Genomic DNA, 25,828 nt, shown 5'->3' with positions numbered 1-25,828 from the left:
CAACAGCTCTGACAGCAACCTCCACAACATGCACAGCTGACACCTACAACATGAATGGAGGGGTTTCATCTGAAACAGACTCACCTCTCTAAGGGTGACAGGAGGTTTGTCTCCACAAAACTCTGTTCATAGAACTTGCCCCATTGATCCTTCACCCACGTCAGTAGGTTCCTCTCATCCAGGAAGAAGTTCAGGAACTGTCAATAGGAAAAATACATTAAACACTTAACCAATCATGCTGTCTAAGTACAGAGAGATGAGTAGTTCAAGACTACTGCACTCTTGTCCATGTGTGTGTGCGTGTGAGTGCTTTTACTTGTCTGAAATCCATACAGTTTCATATCATACTGAAGTTTCAACATGAACTCCCACTCAGACACGTATCCCGACTCTGAGCCAACTACTCTTTGTTTTATCTTCTAAATGTTGAGGGGCGGTAGGGTAGCCTAATGGTTAAAGCATTGGCTCGTCACGCCGAAGACCCGGGTTCGAATCCCCACATGGGCACAATGTGTGAAGCCCATTTCTGGTGTCCCCAACAGTGATGTTGCTGGGATATTGCTAAAAGCGGCGAAAAACCAAACTCCGTCAGTCAGTCAGTCTAAATGTTGAGCATTAAGTATACCATTAAGTAACCTATTATGACAAGCAAGCAGGTTCCTGGGCCTACATTTTTTAAAACTCTCTTAGGCTAAGATAGTATTGTTATTTCTGTGATAGTTAATGAAATAATTGTTAATATATGGCACTTGTATTGAATACTATCTTAGACTCTTTTCTTTTTAGGTAGCCTGTTTTAACCACTTTGATAAAATCTCATTTCATTTTAAATTATTTAAATTTATTATGTTTACTTTATTAACATTATGTGTTTGTCAGTTACACTCCTGTTTCCATATACAACTCTTACTATTATTCATCTAACAACCAATAATTGCTAAACATCAATATCAGATTATGTGTCAAAAATAAAACTTTGTTTGAACAGCATCTAGAAGTTGGTGAGTCAAAAATGAAACATACAACTCTATAGATGACAACTTCTTGTTTATTTTAACCCACTGTTTGCTTGGCATTCTAGAAATTGGTTAGTAAAAGAGCAACATAAAACTTTCTGGATTATATTAAAGTTATTACTGTTGTTTGCTTTCATTGTCTATTCTAATAAGTTACCTGTGAAAATCCAGGTTGGAATTGGTCTTCAGGAACATATGCTTATCGTAAGAGACGACTAACGACATCAGGTAGTCAGGCTTGCTGACTTGGTTGACACATTTCATAGTATCAAAATTGCATAGATCAATGTTCATGATGTCCATCACTGGATTGTCTGGTCCAAACTGGATTATTTACCGCTGCCATATAGCTTGAAAATTGCTGAGTGCAGTATTAAACAACAAATAATCAGACAAATCTAATCCGGATTCAAAACGGTTGAAACTATGTACTAACCTTATACATTTTGCTTGCATTCTGAGATTGCACAAATTTTCTCAGGTGAGGTAATCCAAGCTCATCCATGCGAAACAGGATCAGATAGCAGATAACTGGAAGAGAAAGCACAGATAAATCAATTCACCTGCCCAGCTGATGAGGTTACTTACACATGTCTGTTACAGTAACAATCCACTAACTACAGCATGAACCACACTCTTATGTTCCTGTGTTAATATGCCAAATTAATGACGTTAATTACTCGATTTACTGACTGCAGCAGAATCATGATTTACTGATGAGGCTAGCTACACATTGGTATAAATTTGCCCATCTGATTAGGCTAATCATACACTGATGTTTAGGTAGAACTCTGCCTTAATGATGTGGCTAAAGAAATATCACAGTTGCTGTTATACTTTGCCAACCTGGGCCTAGACTTTCGAAGCTCTCTTAACGCTAAGAAAGTCGTAAGTGCCATACATTAACATTAACTTACGACTATCTTAGCTCTAAGAGAGCTTCGAAAATCTAGGCCCTGGGCCCTCTGTAACAAAGCTATCGTAGCGCTACGACTGTCGTAAGTCTATGTTACAGTATATGAGGTACGACAGTGGTAGCGCTACGATAGCTTTGTGAAACGGGGCCCTGGTAGACACAAGGCAGGATGATGCATGCCATGTTTGAGCTCATATCCATTTTTTATAATAAATTGCATGTGACTCTGGAGCCTCTGATTGGTTGACCAAGCAAAGTTTTAAAGGCATTAATGTTTAATTAATAAAACAATCACAACACGTCCATGCCCAATAACAGATTACTGTTTTTCCCCTCGATCATTGGATGTCAATCTCAATCTCAGCGGTACATCATATTATCACTCTCAACTCCCTGGGGAATATACAACTCTTGCTGCCACTAGGCGCACCGAGTTAATGTGACTTTCCCATCCTTTCGAGGTACCCATTCACAGCTGGGTGGACTGGGACACATAGTGACAGTACTTTGTCCAAGTTCACTGCACGTTCCTGTACCCTCAACTAAAGTACTGTCGGAAATAGAAAAAAACTGTTTTTAGGCTGTTACTCTGTATCCCTAAAATTGACAAATTTACAAAAGGCATATATCGAAATAACCCACATCGGCCTAACTGGGCATTCAGTGGGATGCGTAATAGGATATCCAGAAAAGCATGTTTTCTCGTAAAATTGAGCAAAACTTAGAAAAAATACGAATAGCTGCTCAAAACAATAGATCGGACTATAGATGGCAATTAGGTCGCTCAGCCAGGTATGACGACAGACCGTCGACTCACCTGGCATGAAATGCACGTTCTGCCTACAAGCACAAGGGGTCAGCTCAAAGATATTTTATGTTTTTTCATGTGTGTTGAATATGTCTCATCTATTGATTAATATCTAAAGTGTCTTTCTTTCATAATGTTTATGTTGAGATATGTAAAAGGGTATGATACCCATGGAAAAGCTTAAATCAGCCATCGTATTAAATGTCTCAAAATATATAGGTGGCATGACCACCCAAAGATCGACAGGACTGGATATTATTTGTAAATTGTTATGACATGTCGTTTGCTTAGCAGTTTAATTCCCCTAAAGGAATATCGTATCTCAGCTTATATCTCTATCCCCCAGCCCGACCCCAACCACCGTCTGCGACACCCATCCTGGATTTGCTTTTGAGACGACCCCTCCTACCTGTTTCTTTTTATAGTGATAGTGACACTCCATAGTAGCTACATCCTTCATAGTTTCAGTTTTAAAGTTATTATTTTTTACGTAAGCTATCGTTTATAATGAAGCTAAGTTTAATTTCAAAATGGACATTTAAAAATTGTCCTTTGAAATATATCATCATCGCACACTAATTTGCATAACGACATGGTCTGTTCCAAATAAGTCCCTTTGGACGTAGAAAAAATACTCATTGCTCATTTCAGCACTAATCTCTCCTCAGTAAAGTCCTTTGTTTACGTTTCCTATCTCCCTACCACTGAGACTGTAGTTAGGCCGAACTTAGTTTAACAGATATTTCACACTTACGCATAGTAACTACATAAATTGTAGATATCAATGTGAAAAAACAGTTTTTTTCTATTTCCGACAGTACTTTAGGTGTTTGCACGTATTCATGTGGCCACCATCAGGTCATTTAAATGGATTCGTGGTTTCATTTAAGTGCACAGGGTTGTGTACTGTACACTAGGGGTTGTGACAACACTGAAAGAGTCTCTGAAATAAATTATATACTTTATACTGTTATCAACAGTGTTAATGATGAAATTAGCTGCATGTAAAGATTTTTTTTGATGTATCTATTTACTAAATCTGATGTTAACCCGTTTTAGTCATTATGGAGTTATCAATGTAAATACTGATGTGTATACTAGCTGATTCTAGTTGTATACACATTGCTTTTTACATTAATACCTACAAAAATACTAAAAATACTGAAGCCAATTCTTAAATACTGATACATTCCTGACCGAACATAATAAATAAAAGCCGAAATCTGATTTCAACTTTAAACTGACTGACTGAGTTTAGTTTTACGCCGCTTTTAGCAATATTCCAGCAATATCACGGCGGGGGACACCAGAAATGGGCTTAACACATTGTGCCCATGTGGGGAATCGAACCCGGGTCTTCGGCGTGACGAGCCAACGCTTTAACCACTAGGCTACCCCACCGCCCCTCAACTTTAAAGGTTAGACAGGGTAAGAACATGATATTTCATGTTCTGTTTTCATTTCCTCTTCAATCTTACGGCAAATAGCTGCAAAATTGCTGATGCGGTGTTAAGCAATATTTACTCACTTCAACCATCATTTATAGTTCCCAGAAAATGCAAAATGAAGACAAAGAGTGTAATTATTTTGTCAACAATGTGAACTTTGACAGATATAAGCCAAGGCAGCTTCATTATCCTTGTGTTTATGGGGGTCTGGATGCTTAAGAGAAAATGCTTGAAAATTGCAACATGTCACTAACTTCTTAAAGACAAGTTTTATCTTAAACACAAGCCATCATCTGAGTATATACAATGTTGGTGAAGCAACCTGCTTCATTATCAAGAGAGTAAACATTGCCGTCAAGAAATGTAGAAGTCTGAAAACATCTTTGAGTGGCATTTTTAGAAGTTGGAGAGTCAGATGACAAACTTTATGGATGAACAATTTCTTTATTTGAGATACTGGCTTGACAATGATACAAGAATGTGTATTAAAACGTCGCATCACCTGAATAAAGAAGTTGTTCATCCATAAAGTTTGTCCTTATCTGACTTTCCAACTTCTAAAAAAGCCACTGAGTGAGTGAGTGAGTGAGTTTAGTTTTACGCCGCACTCAGCAATATTCCAGCTATATGGCGGCGGTCTGTAAATAATCGAGTCTGAACCAGACAATCCAGTGATCAACAGCATGAGCATCGATCTGCGCAATTGGGAACCGATGACATGTGTCAACCAAGTCAGCTAAACTGACCACCCGATCCCGTTAGTCGCCTCTTACGACAAGATAGTCGCCTTTTTATGGCAAGCACATGGGTTGCTGAAGACCTATTCTACCCCGGATCTAAAAATGCCACTGAATGAAGTATCTGTATTTGAATAAAGAAGCTGTTCATCCAAAAACATTTGTCCTTGTGTGAAAACATATTATCTGAGGACACAAATTCTCTACAACAGTTGGGCTGTCAGATGCATCTACTGCACAGCACAAGTGAATACACTTAGAAATCATTACAAAAACGTCCAATGTATTATCCAGATTTTCCCCAGTCGTTTGTTTCTGTTATAAAATATTTGGTTAATTTGCAGGTTGACCTGGCAACCAATGTGAAAATTGTCACTGATGAATTGGTCTGTGTTTGCTTGTAATTACTCCCTGGGGCTACCTTTGTTAATCACAATGATCAAACAGTTCTACAGTGGGTTATACAGGGATGAGAATGAAGCTTTGAGAAAAACTCTGAAAACTAGCTGAAGCTCCTGATATTTAGGCATTTTAGACCTTTAAAACTGGCTCAGAAATGACAATATCATGAACACAGCAACCATTAAAAAACTTTAAATCTGCTGAAGCACATTCATACAATTGTCAACGGATTTAGACGATTCACAAAAATTACCCTTGGCCTTATGAAATTCCCGGAATTCCGAAACTGTGTTCCAGATCCGCGGAAAATTCTTATCCCTGGTTATATCCAGAATGAGGTAACAATATCTTTGTGATAATTCTTTTGTAGATATACTTTACATGCCTGTCTGTATTGGGTTGTGTTTGATCTGCATAGTAAGTACTAGTAATAGAGAAAAACAGGTATTCATGTGTTAAACTTAATGGGGTACTCCATTAGGACTGGAACAATACATTGGTGCATCAGTGCATTGTGTGAGTGAGTTTGGATTTAAGCACCTTCCAGCAATATTCCAGCAAAATCATTACAGGGGACACCATAAATGAGCTTCACGCATTGTACCCATGTGGGGAATCGAACCCGGTCCTTCATTGTGATGAACGAATGCTTTAACAACTAAGCTACCCTACCACCCCCAGTGCATTGTGTGTTTTTATACAATGATATGTGACATGATATCAGTGTATGAAATAAGGCCTGTCCGACCGCCCCAGACGGGCTAGATTTCTGATGGACAGTCTAAATTTACAGCTAGCCAGCCCGATGGTCTGGTAATTTTTTTTAGATGTTCCATACATCTGAGTAAATTCACCATGATATTTGGTCTGGTTAAATCCATTTTGGGCTGGTAACATTTTGAAGTTACCAGCCCTGATGTCTGGCTGGAATTTTGGCTTATTTCATACACTGATGATATGCTTAAATTTTTATCAATACAGGGCAGTGGTGTAGCCTAATAGCCTAATCATCATGCTTAAGATTCCCCACATGGGCACAATGTCCCCTTCATTGATTTTGCTGGAATATTGCTAAAAGTGGTGTAAAACCCAAATATGACCTCTGTATCGTGATACATATTCTAACGTGACCTTGCTGTATCATTTCACCCCTACCAGTCATAGGTATGGTCAAGAGGTTTGCTTATGATGTGATGTAGTTATTTGTATCAAGATACATACTGTATCATGACCTCTGTATCATATACATATTGTAACATGACCTTATGTATCATTTCACCCCTACCAGCTGTATGCACAGTCAAGATGTTTCCAAGCGATGTGACGGAACTATTTGTATTATGATAGATATCCCATCATAACCTGTGTATCATGATACGTACTGTTACATGACCTTGCTAAACTATTTCACCCCTAACTGACAAACCCCTGCCATCATCCCAATCCTGTCTTTAAAATAATATGGAAGTTTGGGACTATTTAAAATAACAGTAGAGCAACGTGTCTGAACATGAAAAACTATCTATTTTAACTTTCATGGATTTAGAAAACAAACAGCAACAAAACAAAAGAAACTTTTAAGAAAAAAATTAACAAAAATAAATCATAAATCAGATCTTCATCCTAGTCTTAATAACAATATTTTCCAAATTGCTGTCAAAAGTAAACATAAATTGTGTTTTGTAATTCCAAAATTCTTGTTTGTATTTTCATTTCACTTATAATTAACTGAGCCATTCTCAACAACATGTTTTCAACAGGTAAGACTATATCCAAACACATTCGACATGCACAGTGCATTGCTCTCTGAACAAGTTAATGCACATTGTGAGAATGATCCTGTACACATTCTTTGTTTAAGGGCCATTAACCTAGTTAATCGTAATCTGAACAGAAATACAATTATTTATAGGACTGTGGTATGTATATGTCAGTAGGAAGGGGGGCCATGTCAGGAGGGCAGGCTGATGTGCATGTGTGGAATCCAGAGTAGAGCATGGCCCTTCACCTGTACAAGTATTGTAGCATTGAAGGTGACAGGTGGTTTCCAAGGTCGGCTCAGGTCGTGGTACAACATGTAAACAAGTCCCCGGGAGTCATGAGACAGTGTAAGGCTTGCAGGTTTTGTGTCTGACACGAGTGAACATATCCACATGAATAAATATGGTGGTTTGTTTTGTTTGTTGCATAATGCAGCACTTAGTTGAATACAAACTATGTGGCAGTGGTCTGTAAATAATCAAGCCTGAACTGGATAATCCAGTGATCAACAGCATGAGCATCAATCTATGCAAATGGGATATGATGACGTGTCAACCAAGTCAGTGAGTCTGACCACCCAATCCTGTTAGTCACCTCTTACGACAAGCATGGGTTGCTGAAGACCCATTCTAACCCAGATCTTCACTGGGCCATAAACATGCATGAACAAGGGGAGGACCCTCACTGTTTCTTGCTTCTGATATCTCTATATAAACAAAACAAGCCAAGACATGAAGATTTCTATTTGACTTTTACTGCATAGGAAAAGAAATGGCAATTTGAAACATCCAAATATTCTTTCTTTATCAGAAAAGTGGTCTAACTAACCATGCTAACCATCTTCAAAGTGCTTTGTCAGGCTGACCATTGAGGGTGGATTGAGCATGGATTGAGGGTGGATTGAGGCTGGATTGAGGAGGTGTACAGAGCCTTTAGCTGTAGTGGGAAGATTTGCCATGGTGACACTGAGTGAGGTCAAAGTCAGTTCAGGGATTTAGCTTGGAACTAACCAATTCCAAACTAAGTGTCATTGACAGGTAATTTGGGAACCAATCTATATTCTGTTCAAATTAGTCCTTATTTTCCTAAATTCTGAGGTATTCATGCAGTCATGACAATTCATGCAGTTTTATAATGTAAAATGAAATCTCTATGTCTTCATCAGTGATTTAAGTAAAAGTCACCTCCAAAATTATTTCCAACAAAATATTTGGACAACATGTGCTAATTTATACAAGACAAATAATAACAGGTAAGTGAGTCTATCATAGCTTAAAATAAACATATACTAAGCAGCAAAAGAAACATCAGTTTGGAATTTTCCTTCGCAGAAACGGATAACTGTAAACTCAATTAATGTTTTGATTGTATATTTTTAACAACATCTCCAACTTTACCTGAGCAAAGACATTTCTTCCCAAACTCAGAATGGAACCCAGGAAATGGTCTCAAAAACGCAACCTGATCTCGACGATGGTACGGTGTTCTCCATCTTTTTCATGCAACTCATGCTGCAGGTGCTGTTCACAAGGACCAGCCCTATAAAATGCACCCCCAAACCTGGTTGAAACATTCACATTACAACAGCAGGATGCCGCGACTCACGGCAGCTCAGAGGAACCAGGCGCTAGGAAGACTTTAAGCTGGCCACACTGCACATGCCTTTGCCAATCACTTCCAGGTCAACGTTCGGACCATCTACAGGCTGCAGCAACGTTTCCGGGCCACCAAAACTACAAATGATCGCCCCCATACTGGCAGACCAACAGTGAACACAAGACGACAAGACCACCATGTTGTGCGACAGCATGTACAGAATCCCTTCATGCAGGCATCTAAAACAGCACGCCATACAGTGGGAACACACGGAAGAGCAATCAGTACTGATACAGTACGCCGGTACCTTAACAGGGGGGACCTCCATTGCCGGGGACCTCCATTGCCGTAGACCTTACCGTGGACCTATCCTCATCCCTCGTCATCGGCGTGAATGTCTACAGTTTGCCCTACAACACCAAAACTGGCGATACAGGCAATGAAGAACTGTTCTGTTCACAGATGAGAGTCGGTACTGCGTATCAACTGCAGATAGCAGAACAAGAATATGGTGACGACGTGGCCAGTATTACTCAGACCAATGTGTTATGGAAAGAGACTCATGGGGAGGTGCAAACATCACGGTTTTGGGTGGAATAGGCCTGAACCAGAGAGTGGGTCCTGTGGTGTTCCAGAACCTTGGTCCAGGGAAGAAGGGTATCACAGCGGTGCGCTACATCGACCAAGCTCTCAGACCCCACGTCATACCACATTTCGCACGTCACCGGAACAACATTTTCCAGCATGATAACGCCAGGGCCCATACTGCCAGAGCTACACGGGACTTCCTACAGCAGAACGGTGTCAACATTATGCAGTGGCCAGCCCTTAGTCCTGATTTAAACCAAGTTGAATATCTTTGGGATGAAATTCAGGGGAGACTGAATAGTGTCATACCAAGGCCAAACACAGCCGATTTATTGCGCCAGGCCTTTCTCAGAGTGTGGTTCCAGACCTGTGCCAATGGCCTTCATCAATCGACTGGTGCACTCCATGCAGAGACGCTGTGCTGCAGTTATTGCCGCTCGTGGTGGTCAAACTAGATACTGAAGTCAAGAGTCTGAATGGACTGCAAATGTTACCGTAATGTCTTGGAATTGTGCTGAGTTATTCATTGATGTGTCAAACTATTGTACACAAAAATATTTTTGATCTGCTTATTATGTCCATTTCTGTAATGATTTGATTACAGTGCCTATCTAATTTTGAATTTGTACTGATGTTTTTTTAGCTGCTGAGTATATTTGAAAGTACATGCAAAAACAGAAGCAGCCCCATTGAAGTTGGTCCCCTAAAATATTATCATGAAACATATTTAATGCATTGTGGTGGAAAGCATTTACTTGTCACGCCAAGTCCTGTGTTTTATCCCCCCCATAGATACAATGTGTGAAGCATATTTCTGTTGTCCCCCGACATAATTTTGCTAGAACATTGCTAAAAAACTGACACAACGATTTTCATTCATGTGCGTTGTACATTACTTCAAGACTTTGACGTTAACGCATACACAAGATCCTACAATTATTAACGTCTGTGGATTACATCAAACAGTATCACTGTATTAAACTGGCAATGAAAGATGCAACCAAGTTTCATGATAAGGTCAAACACAATTTCAGCCTTTCATGGACATTGAACATTTCATGAGGGAGGAACTGCACGGATATGTACACCTCATACAGTGGCATGCATGTCTCTCAAACTGACAATGATATAGAGAGAGGTTTATTTAATAAGAGAGTCCTTGAATTTCTGTGCATTAATTGCCTTCTCTAAATCACTTTTAATAGTCTTGTTTTGAGTTCAGTTACTAGAATAATACTCTCATAATTCTGGCACCCCATCCTGACACAGCTATAAGGACATGCACTTGTATGAAAGACGACACTTTAAACGTTATCCTTGACCCAAATGTGACATCTTTAGACATAGAAAACATTTTGGTTGTACAGAATGCATATCTCTGTGATAAATGGGTCATTTGCAAGCTTACAATGCATAAAACTTGACTGACTAGTTCTTCAAGCCTACCTGACTTTTTATAAAACACGCATACGGTATAACTGTCAAAGTTTATTGTCATGTTTGAGATCGACAATTGTCAACATCACTAGTGCTGACTTGTTGATGATTAAGACTAAATAAGAGGAAATGTTAGGGGTATGTTTTGTCGAATTGTTGTTTTGAAAACAGTTGGATAAATCACCAACAACCTATGAAGGGAAGCATTTTGAGTCCATAAACGATTAAACGCAGAAAACTTTACCACAATTGAATTTTGTATTTATTACAATATTTTGAAGAAGATGGTCATCAAGAAAACAAGCTTTGTAGTAACCATGGTAATCTTATAAAGGCCAGATTGCAATACCTTCTGTTATATCAACTTACTGGGTATTCATTTTAGTATATTTATGCTACAGTTATTTTTCTTTTCAATAATGCTTATCGTGAGATTGAAATATCTAATGCCAATAAAATATCAAAATGAGTAAGTGTGTTTGTTTAGTTTTAAGCTGCTTTTAGCAATATTCCTGCAATATCACGGCCGGGGGGATGCCACAAATGGGCTTCATACATTGTACCCATGTGGGGGATCGAACCCTTTAAAGTTGATTCAAGGGTGGGGAAACTTTGGCCTAGGACAAACTTTCCCCGGGGAAGGTTTGGCCAGGGGGAAAGTTTGGGCAGTTACACCAGGTCTTTGGCGTGATAAGTGAATGCTTTAACCACTTGGCTACCCCATCACCCCCATATAATCTCAAAACGAAACCAGAGGCTTGTATTTTGGACTGGTCATTTACCTTACGCCATAAATACAATGTTTAAAAGTGCAAGATGTAAATTCTTCAAGAGTCAAGAAGATGAGATTTTCACTGACCCCCCAACAAACTTGAAAGAATGAATAATCTGCTTGTTAAAGCAAATCCTACAAGTGTGATCTGTTTGACTTGATAAGAGTATTTCTATCTAATCTGTCCCTCCGTATTCTAGAGTAGTAATCGTGCTGTCAAAACAAAACTATGATTTTGGCTTTGGATCTTCGTATTAGTATGTGAGATTGTCTTCATTTTTGAAAGATATGAGTTAGTGGTGCACACACTTTAATTGACATTCTTTCAAGAATTCCAGGATTTGGTAATGGTGCATGTGTACTGAGGAAAACCTTTGTTCTGGAGATACGCTTTGTGAATTCCGTCAAGTCTTGACGCAAAGAATAATCAACGAAGCGTATATTCTAAAAAATCCCTAATTTGCTAATAGCAAAAGGCAGCAGGTAATAACCTGGTATTTGTGGGTGTAAAGTTTCACGATGAATTGTCGGTACTTAATAGGTTTAGAAATATCTGGACAAACCATGACTACAGATGTACTGACTGATGGATGAAGTATTATTCTCCCCTAAAACATTACATTCCAAGGTTATATATATCTATGTTTCGTGAGTGAGTCAGTGAGTAGGATTTCACGCTGCTTTTAATAGTATTCCTGTCATGTACATGGGTTTAGCTTAATGGGGGAAGAAAGTCCCATAGTGTCACGCCTCAGTTGACTAGGTCATATGTGCTCCCAAACGTTATAGTAAGGCCAGACCAATTTTATTTCTTGTTGTACGCATTTTTGTCCTCAGAAAACCTTAAGGCAGGAAGGAAAAAAATAAATATATAAAATCACCAGTCAAAGTAATATTCCTCCTTAATACTAAAAGTATTTTACTTTTGGCAATTTATGAAATGTATATGGAGCAAAAGAAATGTCCTTGTAAGTTTACATTTTTGGCCAATAAAAAAATAGGATTTTATTTATTGAGCAGGGAAAATTAATTTTAATTTTGTTTTCTTATTCTTGAAAAAATACGACCAGCCGATCCATGAAACAAGAAATAAGATTGGTCTAGCCTAAAGGCTGTTTTAGCACCGTATAAGTATACAATATCAAGGTTAAATCACCAAACAGCCTGTCAAACATGGACATCATTCAACACAAACTAAAATGAGCTCTTATGACTAAAATGCAAGTACTAGTAGTACAGGGTGTATCGTCTGCCCAGAATGCCACTAAAAATGGAGAACATTTATCTTCTGCGTGACAACAAAACTCTTCAAAAATTGGGACGAGCGATAAATCTAGAAGAAATATTACTCTCATACAGTATAATCCAAAGAGATCGAGGTAGTATATCATAACCAGATACTATTTACTGTTTGGTTACAACAGAGGGTGGTAGTACCAGGTAAAGGTGAAGGTCAAACTCAATGTGCCTCATTGTGTACTGACTGGGATCCGCCTATCTACGTGATGACAGCCTCACTGATATATGTCATGGGACAATAACCAAGTCTTAACTTAGCTACTGTCCTTGACAAAAAATAATCTTGAATATGACATGATGTCAAAAATGGTAATTTATTCAGCTTGCATTATGTCAGTTAACAATGAGAACAAGTAGAAATCAACCAAGTGTTTCAAGAAAGAAAGCTGCTACTTGGTCCGCTTGTTGTTGCTTGTGTGGCTGTGTTGTACATGATTTCTCAAAATTATATACATTTTTGGATACATTTTGAGTTTTTTTAGGTCCAGCTTGGCACTGAATAGTCTATGCAATAATGTCAGGAAGAATTGTTTTTGCAGAATACTGTCTAATGTACATATGTTATATGCTGCACATAATATTATCAAGAAGCCATCAATTTTCATGGGGGGATGAAGATGGGAGGTTTGTACAGCTGCTGCTGAAGCAATTATTTTACATTACACTGTATACATGGTACAGGTTAATAAAGAGTGAGTGAGTGAGTTGGTGGGTGTGTGGTATGAGTGAGTGAGTGAGTGAGTGAGTGAGTGAGTGGGTGGGTGAGAGTGTGTGAGTGAGTGGGCGAGCAGGCGGTTGAGTGGGTGAGTGACTGGATCAAATGTAGCTTTAAACAGTATTTCATCTCACAACACATTGCATCAGTGACACATGTACCAGACTTTAATCATTTGGTGAAATCCATGGACAAACATATGATGCTGGGAACCTGAGAAACACAACCAGTGTAAACCTGGATTTGAACCCCAGACCACAGGTCTCTGTACAGTGGATCATGACACCTTAAATGACTGGACAACTATACAGAACAAACCCAATTTATTTGAACTCCAAATTCATAGGACATCAAAAATTGATTCCCTCTCTTTGAGTATTACGGCAACACACCCAGTACCACTCAGTTGCAAACTATGTAAACAATAGCTCAACCTTCTGAGTTGACATTTCAATATCTAACAGTGTCATCATACCGATAATAATCTTACACATTTACACTATTAGATAGTGGGAATTGTGCCGACAGTCACGCAAACATTGCTCTTCGCGTGGAAGACCGGATCAAATCGTCACGTAACAGCACAGATAACACATACGTTACGTGCATTATCTTACAAGACCAAGGTGTGTTATATTCCCTCATATGACCTATATCACCATGATAACACACACACATCACATTTCTAGAGTACAAAAGCACACCTCCTTCAGTATGACAGTAATTTCCTGCCTCCTGCAAAGAAGCCTGACATTAAGAGTGTTCTGATGAGTTTCCTATAAAAATGACTCCAAAATACTATCATAAAAGTGTGCTAGTCTTAATTTAAACTTTACAGCTGAAGGCAAAATGAAGATACAAAACCTCTTTCTGTAAATAAAAAATATATGCTTCTCAGAATAGAAAAAACAACAACAAACATCTGCAAAACTCTTTTTCCAGTGAGATTTACCCTGCACTCTTCATGATAACTAGGAAGCTGAGTGACCTTGGCAAGTTGTTTCATAAAATACAAAGCCGATGAAAAAACTGTATCTAACAATTTACCAAGTAAGATTAAACTATTTAGTAAATGACGAACCTTGATCAATCACTGCTCTGTCTGGCATTGAGTTTGTTAATTATAAACTGCATCATACAGCTTGAATATTACCAGCAACAAACAAAGGAGTGATTCCACTGGCACTGGCTGAGTATACAAATGTGAAATCTGCACAGTAGCGCTGTGTGGAACTTGAAAATTGTGAAAACTGCCAACAACAAATGACTGACCCCACTGGCAGTGTTGCTGAGTATACAAATGGGAAACTGCACAGTAGAGCTGTGTGGAGCTTGGAAACTGTGCCATCCTGATTGTATATCATGAGGCAATGAATGTAGGTGCCTCAACATCAAGGACACCCATTATAATGGTTATTTCTGGAAGAGACCTTGTCGTAGAAATTGTCTTGAAATCTATAGCCTTTTATACAAACTACAGTCTGAACTTAATGAAGGTCATACTTATATAATCTTGGCATGCTTCTTTAGATGATATCATTCGCCTGATGAAGGTAAAAATGTCATGAAACATTGATACAAAACAATAAAAGCATCATGTGTTCTTGTTCTTCCATCTTTTGAATGTAAAATGAAGAATGACTGGACATATAACTTAAAACAGGGACCATATACTGACATATTATGGTCTCTGGTTGAAAGTATCATATAAAGATGTTATGTTTTGAGGTTCAAGATCCATAAAATTTCTGCTATACATTTTCTAATCTGTGGAAGGTCTAAATCTGGAATTTTTAAGCTTAATTTCAAACACTGAATATCCTGTACAGTGCTTGCTCCTGATCAATGTTTGGCTTCGAGTCTACAACAGTCATCAGTAAATTTGTCCAAGTGGGAACTGAACATTTCCTATTTCATGTCAACATACTGTCAATAACAGACAGTGTTATAGGTGTCGAGGTGAATTGTACTCTACTATCAAGACCAAACACGACGAACATGACGAAAAGTGACTAAGAGGCTAAATCCTACATGATTGTACTGAATGCAGTGGTAAAGTACTTTTGAATGCATCAATCTAAAAAAGACCGCCTCTGCGGTGTAGTGGTTAGAGCGTCCGCCCGGAGAACGGAAGGTCGCGGGTTCGATCCCCGACCGCGTCATACCAAAAGACATTAAAATATGGTACTTGTTGGTCCCTGCCTGGCGCTCGGCATTAATGGGTACAACAAGGACTGGTCGGCTCGGAGTCAGTATAATGTGTCTGAGTGGGGTATTCATGCTTCACTGCGGCATGGTATCTCAGTGGGCTAGCACTATAAAACCAGCTTCAGTCTTGGCTAGTACAAGCAGCCGCACACATACACACGCATGCACGTCGTCATATGAGCGAAATATTCTCAAGCACGACGTAAAACCCAATTTCACCTCACCTCACCTCAATTTAAAAAAACACAATTTAGGACAAAGTAACAAAGTTTAACTAGGAATTGGCCTGCCATGGATATTTAGTTTGGAGTCCTGTATAAAACCCTGGATCCCATTTTACAGTGATGGATGTGCTTCAACTCGAGGGAGGAAATAACTTGAAAATTGCTTGTGTACTCCGGTACAGTGGCACATGTAAAATCATTTGCCCTGATAATTTTTCCACTATACCGACCGATTTTTTTAAAATAAACAACATAATTAACATTGGAATGTCAACTGGACACCAGTACAGCGTGATATACAAATGTGCTTGCCCGACAGAAAAAAACACTGGACTCGGACGTCGGGCAATGGGTTATTTCCACCCCTGCAACTGTTATAAGTCTATGTTAAACCACAAGAGTTATGACAGTCGTAACATTACAATCATTTGAGAACCGGGGCCCCTGTCATCAGACCATGGTAAACAAGAATGTTTTGCCTTGATATGCATGCATCATCAAAAACATTATGGCTGACATAAAATTATTTTAGTTGCCAAGCAAATTAAACCACAACATATTTGATGGTGAGTGAGAAACATTAAACATCATTTTGACATGTTTTCTAACAAAAGAAAATATTAAACAAGATAATGTTGTTAGGCTTGCTGATTATTTGGTTCTGCCTTGCTGCAGCTGCAAGCTTGTTTACACGGGGTATTTCAGGCAGCATGTGTTTCCACATCACAAGAGTGCATGTGTGGCATGATAAGATAAACACAAATATACATACAGATACTCAGCTTCATTATATACTCATTAAAACACTAACTGTGCTCATAGTACAAATATTTAGATACCAAGGATGGCTTTCAAGATAGCTCACATTGGGAACCCTTGGGAGCTAAGGTTTGTTGCTATGGTAATTTAATCCTGGGAATCTGGATCCATCTTTTCTAATATTAGGGTCATGATGGAAATGACCTGTCAAGGCCATTCTGATGTCATCAAAATCAAGATAATCTTTTAAGATAAAAAACAGGTCAATGATAAGAACAGAGTATTATATGTGCACCTAAAACCTGTATTTTGAAATCAAAACAAATTAAACTACAGGTGTTTCCAAATACCTGCAAAAACAAGCTATCTTCTCTATTTCCTAAAAGTCATAATATACCACCCTGTCCTTTGATAGACATAGCAATGGCACTAGATGTGGAAGTATTTGTAAAAATGCATGCAAATGCAACTTTCATGAAACTGACAAATATATTGAACCGATTTAAACAATAACTGGACACTGGCCATGACCTTCCCAATGCAGTGACCTTCTGAGTGAGACTTCTTCTATTCTGTGACATTGACCTTTGATGTTTTTATTACATGTGCCAAAAGGGTTCCCATGTCCATGTGTAGTAAGACCATTGTAGGATATCCTCTATGAACAAATATATGCAGTTGATATTGTAGGTGTTCTGTCAAAAACATGCGTAAATATACAGTTCCATGCCTGTGGTGATAACAATACCAAACTGTTGATGATATAGACATCTTTTATAAAAAGCTGAATGTGGACCTTCACCTTTAACTAATCAAAACTAAAATCTTTTCAAGGCCTGATCCTTGGGAAGTTTAATGATGACTGCATTTATGTTTTAGAAACTTTAGCCACAATGTTTATGTTTGCTTATCTCATGACCTTGACCCTTGACCTTTTCATGACCTGTCCAAAAGAATTTCCCCAGGGCTATATTGAAAAATAAAAGCCCAAGGAAGAGTAATCTCTTTATGTAAAACCCTTTGTGTTATATAGTAGACACCACTGAACCAACATCTCAGTATCATGCACGTCTAGACTTGGGGTTTCAGGCTGCAGTCAAGTCTCTCCACAAGTGAGTTAGTGTCGTCTGGACGTAAAGTTGCTTTTTACAATTACCTGAATACAATGACTGGTCAGACCGAAGTGTAGACTTTCCATCTTTGGCATAGAATCCCTCTGTTACGATCTTCATGACTATGGAATACCTCACACAGCCGGAAAACACCTCCATTATGAACGTTCTGTCCCCTTCTTCTGTTACCTAGCAACCAATTACATATTGAATGAAGCATGCCATCAAACACACACATGAAAAACATTTTACAAATTAAGATTATTTTCCTTCATTGCTTTGATATTACAGTGATGAATAACTGACATTAACAGACCTTTTTGGCCGTGAAAACAAAAACTTAAAAAATTATATTGAATATTATCAGATTTGTTCCTATGAATAAGAATGAGACTCTTTTCAATGTTTTAATGTTGTGGAATAAATGGAAAGATGAAGCTACAAAGGCATCAAAAAGGCTGATTTTAGACATTTGCAGGAAGAGTTTTTTGTGTGTACATGAACACCTGAAATTAAGCAAGTCTTTGACACAAGCTGATTTTGTAAGGACTTAGGTTAAGACAGCACAATATCACACATGTACATTTCCAAAAATTACAAAAATCAGCGATTGGCCCTTTGGAAAATAACATATTATCTTCTCCTATTTTATCATAATGTGGGTATGGTCTGATACACTATATTCATACATGGTCGCTATGACATGATGAGGGGAGATCTCCACAAACAAGACATGAGGGAAGCAGACACTCAGTATCTGTTGTGACTTCCATGAGAACTGATCACAGTTTGGCGGCATCGATCCACAGAAGCGTTCAAGCAGAATGTTCCCCCATTCTACTTGAAGTGCCAAAAGCAAGCACTGAAGTGTGTGAAGAGGGAGATTCCCCCTGACTAGCTTAGCATTGATGTGATGATAATTTGGGGGAGGGGGCTAGATCAGGTGATAATGCTGGGTATGGTAAAGTTTGGACATTCTTGTTGCCATGTGTTGAGACAATCCACCATCAGCCTTTATGAAGCAAACAGAATTGAATTGAAGGTTGCATAACTTGTGAGTGCATAATGGCCACCAGAGTAGTACTACTGGCAGGTTGGATACCAACCTACACCTTAACATTTCCTCTATCAAACTGTTTACCTACTGCACACAGTTCGAGACAGCACTTATTATGTCTGTAGATGAAAGTCTATCACGTTTTACTTTTAGGAGAAATGTGATCCATAAAAATTAGCATTACGAATTTCACTGTTAACGCTTTAATTGTTATACTGCTACCTAGTGTCATGAGTTTATAAGGAATTTTGCAGATAACATAACCAATATTTAAAAAAGGATGATTAACATGATCAAAAACTTCATTATGAATGATTTCATTTAAAGCAGTGTTAACATACATAACATATAAATTAACGTCAAATCTATAGGAAAAAGAACAACATTCCAATTTTGATTCTTATTTATAACATCTTTTTCCTCAGTTTTCCCAAGGGCACACAGAAGTAAATCTCACATAAATCTGTGATGATAACTACATTTGATGTGTGAAAATCTCAAGTTGGTTGCAATTAATGTTATGATAGTAGATAAATGGATCCAAATGATCTTTCATGAAAGACAAAAACTGTTACGTTGAACTGTTGAAATACTAACAGATGACAAGCTGACACAATATATCAGCAAGATAACCAAGTTATATTGATGCAACTGTAACGTACCTGATGTTGCTTCAGATAAGCATTGATTTGTTCCTCTAATGATGTCATCTCCTTGTCGTAAGTGTCAAGGACACGGACACAGTGCCCTAACAGCTGGCCGTGGTTCATTGTGTATGGTTTGATGGTCAGGGCAGCTGAACGGAATCTTTTACGCAGCTGTTCAGGAATAAGACAGGAGACAAGTTCATCATAAAATATAAGAAATGTTAAGAAGGCCAAGACTGTGGACGGTAAGAATCTTAATATTATTACAAGCCTCTACATCTATTTCAGTGATGATACTCAGCGTGATACAGAATACAGATACGTCTTGATAAAGTGTTTGCAATCAATTGTGGATAAAATGCTCCCGACCAACTATTTTTCTTAAGAATTAAGTAATACAAACAATTAAAATATCTAGCAGACATATTTGTCATGGTATCATATCATAAGTGCCATAATTCATGCCCTTTATAACTGTGCTAAAGAAACTATGTGATTCGGTTTGCTTTAGTGGAACATTGAAGAAGTACCTGCACATCATATTATCACTGATTATAGCTTCCTTTCTTGAAAGTTGCTATCAATGATTATAGCTTCCTTTCTTGAACGTTGCATGTTGAGAATTCAATATTTTTGTGAAGATGATTTGAAGTATAGTCATATCAAATCTAAATACATGACATGTCAATATATTATTTTTGCAATACCATAAGATTTATATAGAAAGTCTTTAAACAGCCTGCATCATATCATATGTAAAACCAAATAGAATATTCTATTCATAAATAATTATATTCACTATTTCACTTTTTGAGATCTATCGCTTTTTTTCACTTTGTGCCTTATGGTGGTACACAATGTCATGATGTTATTCCCTTTGTGATTATCACTAATGATAACTTTCCCCAATTACTGCAGTCTACCTAGTTCATATGAATTAACTCGTATTCCAGCCAAGCACACCTTGGTATAGTGCAAAGTCGTCTAGTTATATGCTGGACTACAGTCTACCCATTTCAAATTATCATAATATGGTGGGGCCATGAGTATTTTGTGATAAATAAATAACATACCAAATTACCTTTAATTAATTATTTGCATTAGGTGATTGGGTGAGCGATTGTTGCTTTAGAATTTTGCAATTATTCGCAGTTACTTTGGATGAGGCAGATCTTTCGTCGGGTAACCAAAATTGTCTTCTTTAGAAAGTATTAGTATCTTATCATTTGGGAATTTCATCAGATATAAACGTCTAAAACAAATACGTACGCTCGATCTGATCTAAAGCGAAACCAAAGATTCGTAAAAGAATGTTCCTCTTCATTCAAAAGTAACACGACTTCTATCGCGAAAATAGGAGACATAAACAGGTAGCTATTGCTACGGCAACCGTAAACAAATTAATTCATGGGTCGTTGTAGGGGAATGTGACTTGAATGACGATAGAAATTTAAACATTAATGTCTAAGAGCATCATTAAAGATTACCTGGTCTAAACAACAACACAGTAAACCAGCATTAATCCCGGCGAATCAAACACTTTGTCGAATGTTTACCTTCCCGATCAATCTGTCGCCATCTTCTCTTGGTGCATTATGGGAGTAAACGAAAGAAACGATTTTTCTTGTTTTCCTTGAAGCAATTAATTCATGAAAATATGTTATATTTGCATTACTACCCATTTATAACAACTTATTTCAACATCTATATTCACCAAAGAACTCTTAACAAGTATAAACAAATTACCGGGAAATAACGAGGTCACCGGAATTTAATATAGACGGTTTCCCTACGACTTTCATAGCATGTTAACTAGTCGTATAAAGTTATAAAACATAAACGATGGAATGTGAGTTGAAGAAGCCATAACTGCACTCAAGAATTTCGGTTTTTCGCTGTATTTACTACTCTCAGTGACTTAGCACATTTCATCGTCCTCATGGCGTACGTTATTGCAGATAGGAAGTTGAAAAACATCTAGGTTTGTATGTTATGAGAACCTCTCGTCTAAGTGCGGTCGTCCGTGAGAAATACATTACAGCTGACGCTAACAAAGATTGACAAAACAAATTACAATTGTTTGGTTCTACTGAAAGAGTCTAACACACACTGGTGTACTATTTCTTAATAAGTTCTTTCAACCAGCACTGACGTATGCAAAGTTTCAGGGTAAATCTTGGAATTATTACAAATTTATCATCAACTGTTTCCTAGTTGCAAATTACGCACCTTATATATCTGAAAATATGGTATAAAGACATATATAGTATCTATTAACAAACAGCTTCAATTGATTTGGAGAAAATACCCATTGATTCCAATCATTTCTTTTTAATATGTCCAAAGTATGTCAGCTGCCGGTTTGATTTGATACAAAGCTTTGAAATCCTAAAAGTTAATTCAGATATTCACACCATTCTGTAAGTCAGCCTTAGTCTGCCACAAACTATAAATGAAAATATTTTTAGTCAAGTCCATTAATTCATTGTACTTAGTAAGCGTTTCAATTAATGTGCAACATGTCCTGCCTCTGTTTATTGTCCATTACATGTATTTTGTCCATGTTTACAATTGTCAGGAGCGGGCTTTAAGAAGTTGAACAACTTGTGCCCAATCCCTTTCAATACTGAATAAAATATGTTCAAACAACCCAATGAACTGAACCTGTGGATAATATAGACATGGTTTATTTAAGCCTATATCATTACAGTAAAGGGAATAAGAACAGGAACTATTTGAATGGCATTTAGAGTGAGTGAGTGAGATTAGTTTTACCCTGCTTTTAGCAATATTCCAGCAATATCACGGCGGGAGAGACCAGCAAAGGCCTTTACACGTTATACCCATGTGAGTAATCGAACCCGGGTCTTCGGCGTGACGAGCGAACGCTTTAACCACTAGGCTATCCAAAAGGTCGCGTACCGATCAGTCGAATTTCTGATTTCAGAGTAGTAAAATGCATTCGACGGATGAGCACTGTGATCTTAACTATTAATTAGTTATCAAAACATTGGATCATACCAAAAAAAAGACGCTAGGGATGTTGGGTGGTTTGACTCTCTTTATTGTTCTACTTTTGAACTTATCTTTGCCTACTCATATGATACAATGAGAAATTGATGCATTAAATATATATTTTGACTTTCTTTATTTTTGTACTTTTGTACAAAATTGAAATTGATGCATTAAATAAAATGCATTCATACGGAGAAATATATACAAGGATATTATATCTATATCTGCATTCAATAAAATGAAACATTATTTCACTGACCCAATTTTCATCCCAACGCCCCTTAATGGCACTTAAAAGTGAATCACCAGTCAGTGCTAATTACCCCTTTGCTCTCCTTTTGTCCTTACCAATCAGTACACATTTACACCTGCAGTGAGTGAGTGAGTGAGTGAGTGAGTATGGTTTTACTCCTCTTTTAGCAATATCACGGCGGGGACAGCAGAAATGGGCATCACACACTGTAACCATCTGGGGAATCGAACCCGGGTCTTCAGGGTGACGAGCATACACTGTAACCATTAGGCTACCCCACCTACTTACTCCTGGCTTCCATTTGTAATTCAGTATTTCTCTATCAATACTACGGGGGCGATGGTATAGCCTAGTGGTTAAGGCGTTCGCTCTACACGCCGAAGACCCGGGTTCGATTCCCCACATGGATACAACGTGTCCCCCGCCGTGATACTGCTGGAGTATTGTTAAAGCGGCGTAAAAGTAAACTCACCCACTCACTATCAGTACTACGAGGGTGTGAGGAACGAATGCCTCTTTCAGCAACACTGCCATCATTTGACAATGAAGGCACCCCAAATCTTCATTTTTATTTTATAGTCTGTAGTCGCAACAGCTATATACCGGTCTGTCGTATAACATAAGCACTTAGATGCATTCTCTAACCGACTGAATAAAGATTGTTATAATAAAACCCCAGGGACGAAACAGAATGTGAAATCTACTTGGTGGAATTAATTTGTAAGTAGATGTTAGTCATTAAACCTGTGGAGACATTCCCACAAGTGTCCTAAGGGCCTTTGTGGAATACCGTTCCTGGATAGAACCTACGTATTCTAAATCGATAATATTATTTTGTCCAGCTTCTGATTTCCTCATCTCTAATGGCAACAGATATGTAAGAGAAATACTGCCGGGCGAACGAAAGTGTACACCCATGTTTGACGGTGGCCAAAAATAATGTAACTAAGAAATGGTTATTGACGGGGGTTTCAAATGCCATATGTGAGTAGGTCATGCACAAAGTATGAGTGAGTGAGTGAGTGAGTGAGATTAGATTTAACGCCGCTTTTAGCAATATTTTGGCAATAGTGTTATTCCTGCAATATCATGGCGGGGGACAACAGATTTTGGCGCCACACATGTACTCATGCTGGGAACTCGAACCCGTTGGTGACCAGATTGAAGTTGGATTACATTCTCAATAGTGAATTTGATAACCATGGCCACCTCTTTCATCCATGACGTCTGCCGCCTGATGACGCCATGCAGATAAGGGAAATCCGTTGTCTCTCGTACCTGACCAGCTGGTCCCCGTTATGTGGTGGATGAGGAAGCGATCTGGCGGTCGAGATGATCTCACAAGTGTTTAATTGGGATTAAATCTGGTGAGTGATCTGGTCATGGAAGAATGGCGACGTTGTGCGCACCCAAGACACGGAGACACGGTTGTACACAGTGACACAATTTAACTGATGCGGCGTCATAACCTACTGTTGTCGTTGACGATGCGACGAACCGTGGAGTCGTCACGGGTGGACACTCACTGGACAGGCTGTTCTTGCGGTTACAGGCCGGGAGAGCCACATTTCAGAAACAGATAGCCTAAATTGATGTGGCTCTCGCGGCAATAGTTATGGTTGCGTGAACATGGAATGTGGCTCTCCCGGCTATGCTGTCAAAACATGCTTAGTGATTCAAACGCGTTACCGTATTTAACAAAACAAGACATGTCTCCTCATAATATTAATTCAGATCACAACAGGTTTTGTTTCTATAATTAGCACAATATAATATACTAATAGGTATATTACATATAGTAATAATATCACAAAATAAGATTTTAAAAACTCACCTTCACTCGACAAATACTTAGTGCTGAAAAATATTTGGAAACCTATTCTATATTTTAAAACATCTAACCATAAATTGCCAGTAGAAAGTGGGAGATGGAAGAATCTCGCATGAAAAGAAAGAGTATGTAACCTCTGTAACTCACAGTTAGCTGGGGATGAATTCCATTATATCTTTAGATGTTCATATTTTAGCCAACAACGCATCTCTCACCAAGAAGATAACTCTTGTTCCTTTCCTAATCTCTCTACATATAAAAAAATGATGTCAAGTACTAAAATTTCAACAATCAAACACCTATCTAAATTTATCAAATGTATACGTTCTAGTTTTCAGTAATCATTGCGTATATTCCCTGTCACCTTCTTGCATACTTTGTATATTCTGCATTCCATTTTATGTACTCGTGTACTACCGGATGTGGTTCTATTTTGAGTAATAAACTCTGAAAACAATATTATACAATGTGATTTAGAATCATAAATAGGGATAGTCTTCTACCGGTATTGCTAAACACCACGCTTGTGAGTATAGGAAAGATTATTCGTTTATTATATTATACATGGGGACACTCTTTTACCGGTTACGGTAATTCATTAATTAATCAATCTATTGGAAATGTGGCTTTACCGGCTACAGCAGTGGCGGATCCAAGAAGGGTGGGGTGGGGGTGGGGAGACGGGGTTTGGGTTCAGGGGGTTCGAACCGCCCCTTTTGAAAATGACTTAAGACCGCATTGAAATTTTATTTTTTGCGTTGGCGGAGCCAAGGGGGGTTCAGGGTTTTTTAACCCCCTGAAACCCCCCACCCCCTTTCAAAATTCCCGGATCCGCCCATGGGCTACAGCCATGTAATTGAAATGTGGCCTTCCCAGCAATAGTCATTTTTGAAATGTGGCTTTACCGGCCTGTCACCGTTCTTGCCCTGGCCCGTGTATTGCCAATCTGTCTGTAATGGTCAACAGGTAGGAGGATGGTTGTAACATATGTCATATTTGGGATTAAATTTTCTTAATAAAGTACAGATTCTTGTACTGTTGTTGGGCTGAGTCGCATCCGGGATTCGAACCCACGCCCTCAGAATCAGGCACCTAATCGCCAGCACACAAGGTTAGCCGCCTAACTGGGCTAACTCGCTCAGCCACCGCGACTTCCACAAAAATGGAAGTAGGACAACTGGTTGTCTAGACTGCGGACTTTGTGTACCCCTCTGATAACGATGGTTG

At 38.4% G+C, this 25,828-nt stretch overlaps 2 protein-coding genes across 4 annotated transcripts in view; one reads left to right on the top strand and one right to left on the bottom strand.

Moving 5' to 3' along the window:
• LOC124282859 (cilia- and flagella-associated protein 99-like) overlaps positions 1-21,095 on the bottom strand; it is a 51,790-nt gene extending 30,695 nt beyond the window's left edge. The window contains exons 1-5 of one of the 2 annotated variants that reach the window (XM_046718892.1): positions 21,059-21,095; positions 19,518-19,673; positions 17,843-17,987; positions 1,453-1,547; positions 85-197 (exon numbers count right to left, since the gene is read on the bottom strand). In XM_046718892.1, coding sequence (XP_046574848.1) covers positions 85-197; positions 1,453-1,547; positions 17,843-17,987; positions 19,518-19,625 — 461 coding nt within the window. In that variant the 5' untranslated portion in view covers positions 19,626-19,673; positions 21,059-21,095. Of the gene's footprint in view, positions 1-84; positions 198-1,452; positions 1,548-17,842; positions 17,988-19,517; positions 19,674-20,989 lie in introns of both variants that reach the window. The other variant, XM_046718893.1, reaches the window with a different exon arrangement.
• LOC124282860 (uncharacterized protein ZK1073.1-like) overlaps positions 19,646-25,828 on the top strand; it is a 71,509-nt gene continuing 65,326 nt past the window's right edge. The window contains exon 1 of one of the 2 annotated variants that reach the window (XM_046718895.1): positions 19,646-19,747. In XM_046718895.1, coding sequence (XP_046574851.1) covers positions 19,721-19,747 — 27 coding nt within the window. In that variant the 5' untranslated portion in view covers positions 19,646-19,720. The remainder of the gene's footprint in view (positions 19,748-25,828) is intronic. The other variant, XM_046718894.1, reaches the window with a different exon arrangement.

Source organism: Haliotis rubra, unplaced genomic scaffold (assembly GCF_003918875.1).
Source record: "Haliotis rubra isolate DU_JTF1 unplaced genomic scaffold, ASM391887v1 Scf305, whole genome shotgun sequence".
Classification (NCBI taxonomy): domain Eukaryota; kingdom Metazoa; phylum Mollusca; class Gastropoda; order Lepetellida; family Haliotidae; genus Haliotis; species Haliotis rubra.
This window is presented reverse-complemented; position numbering and strand designations above follow the sequence as displayed.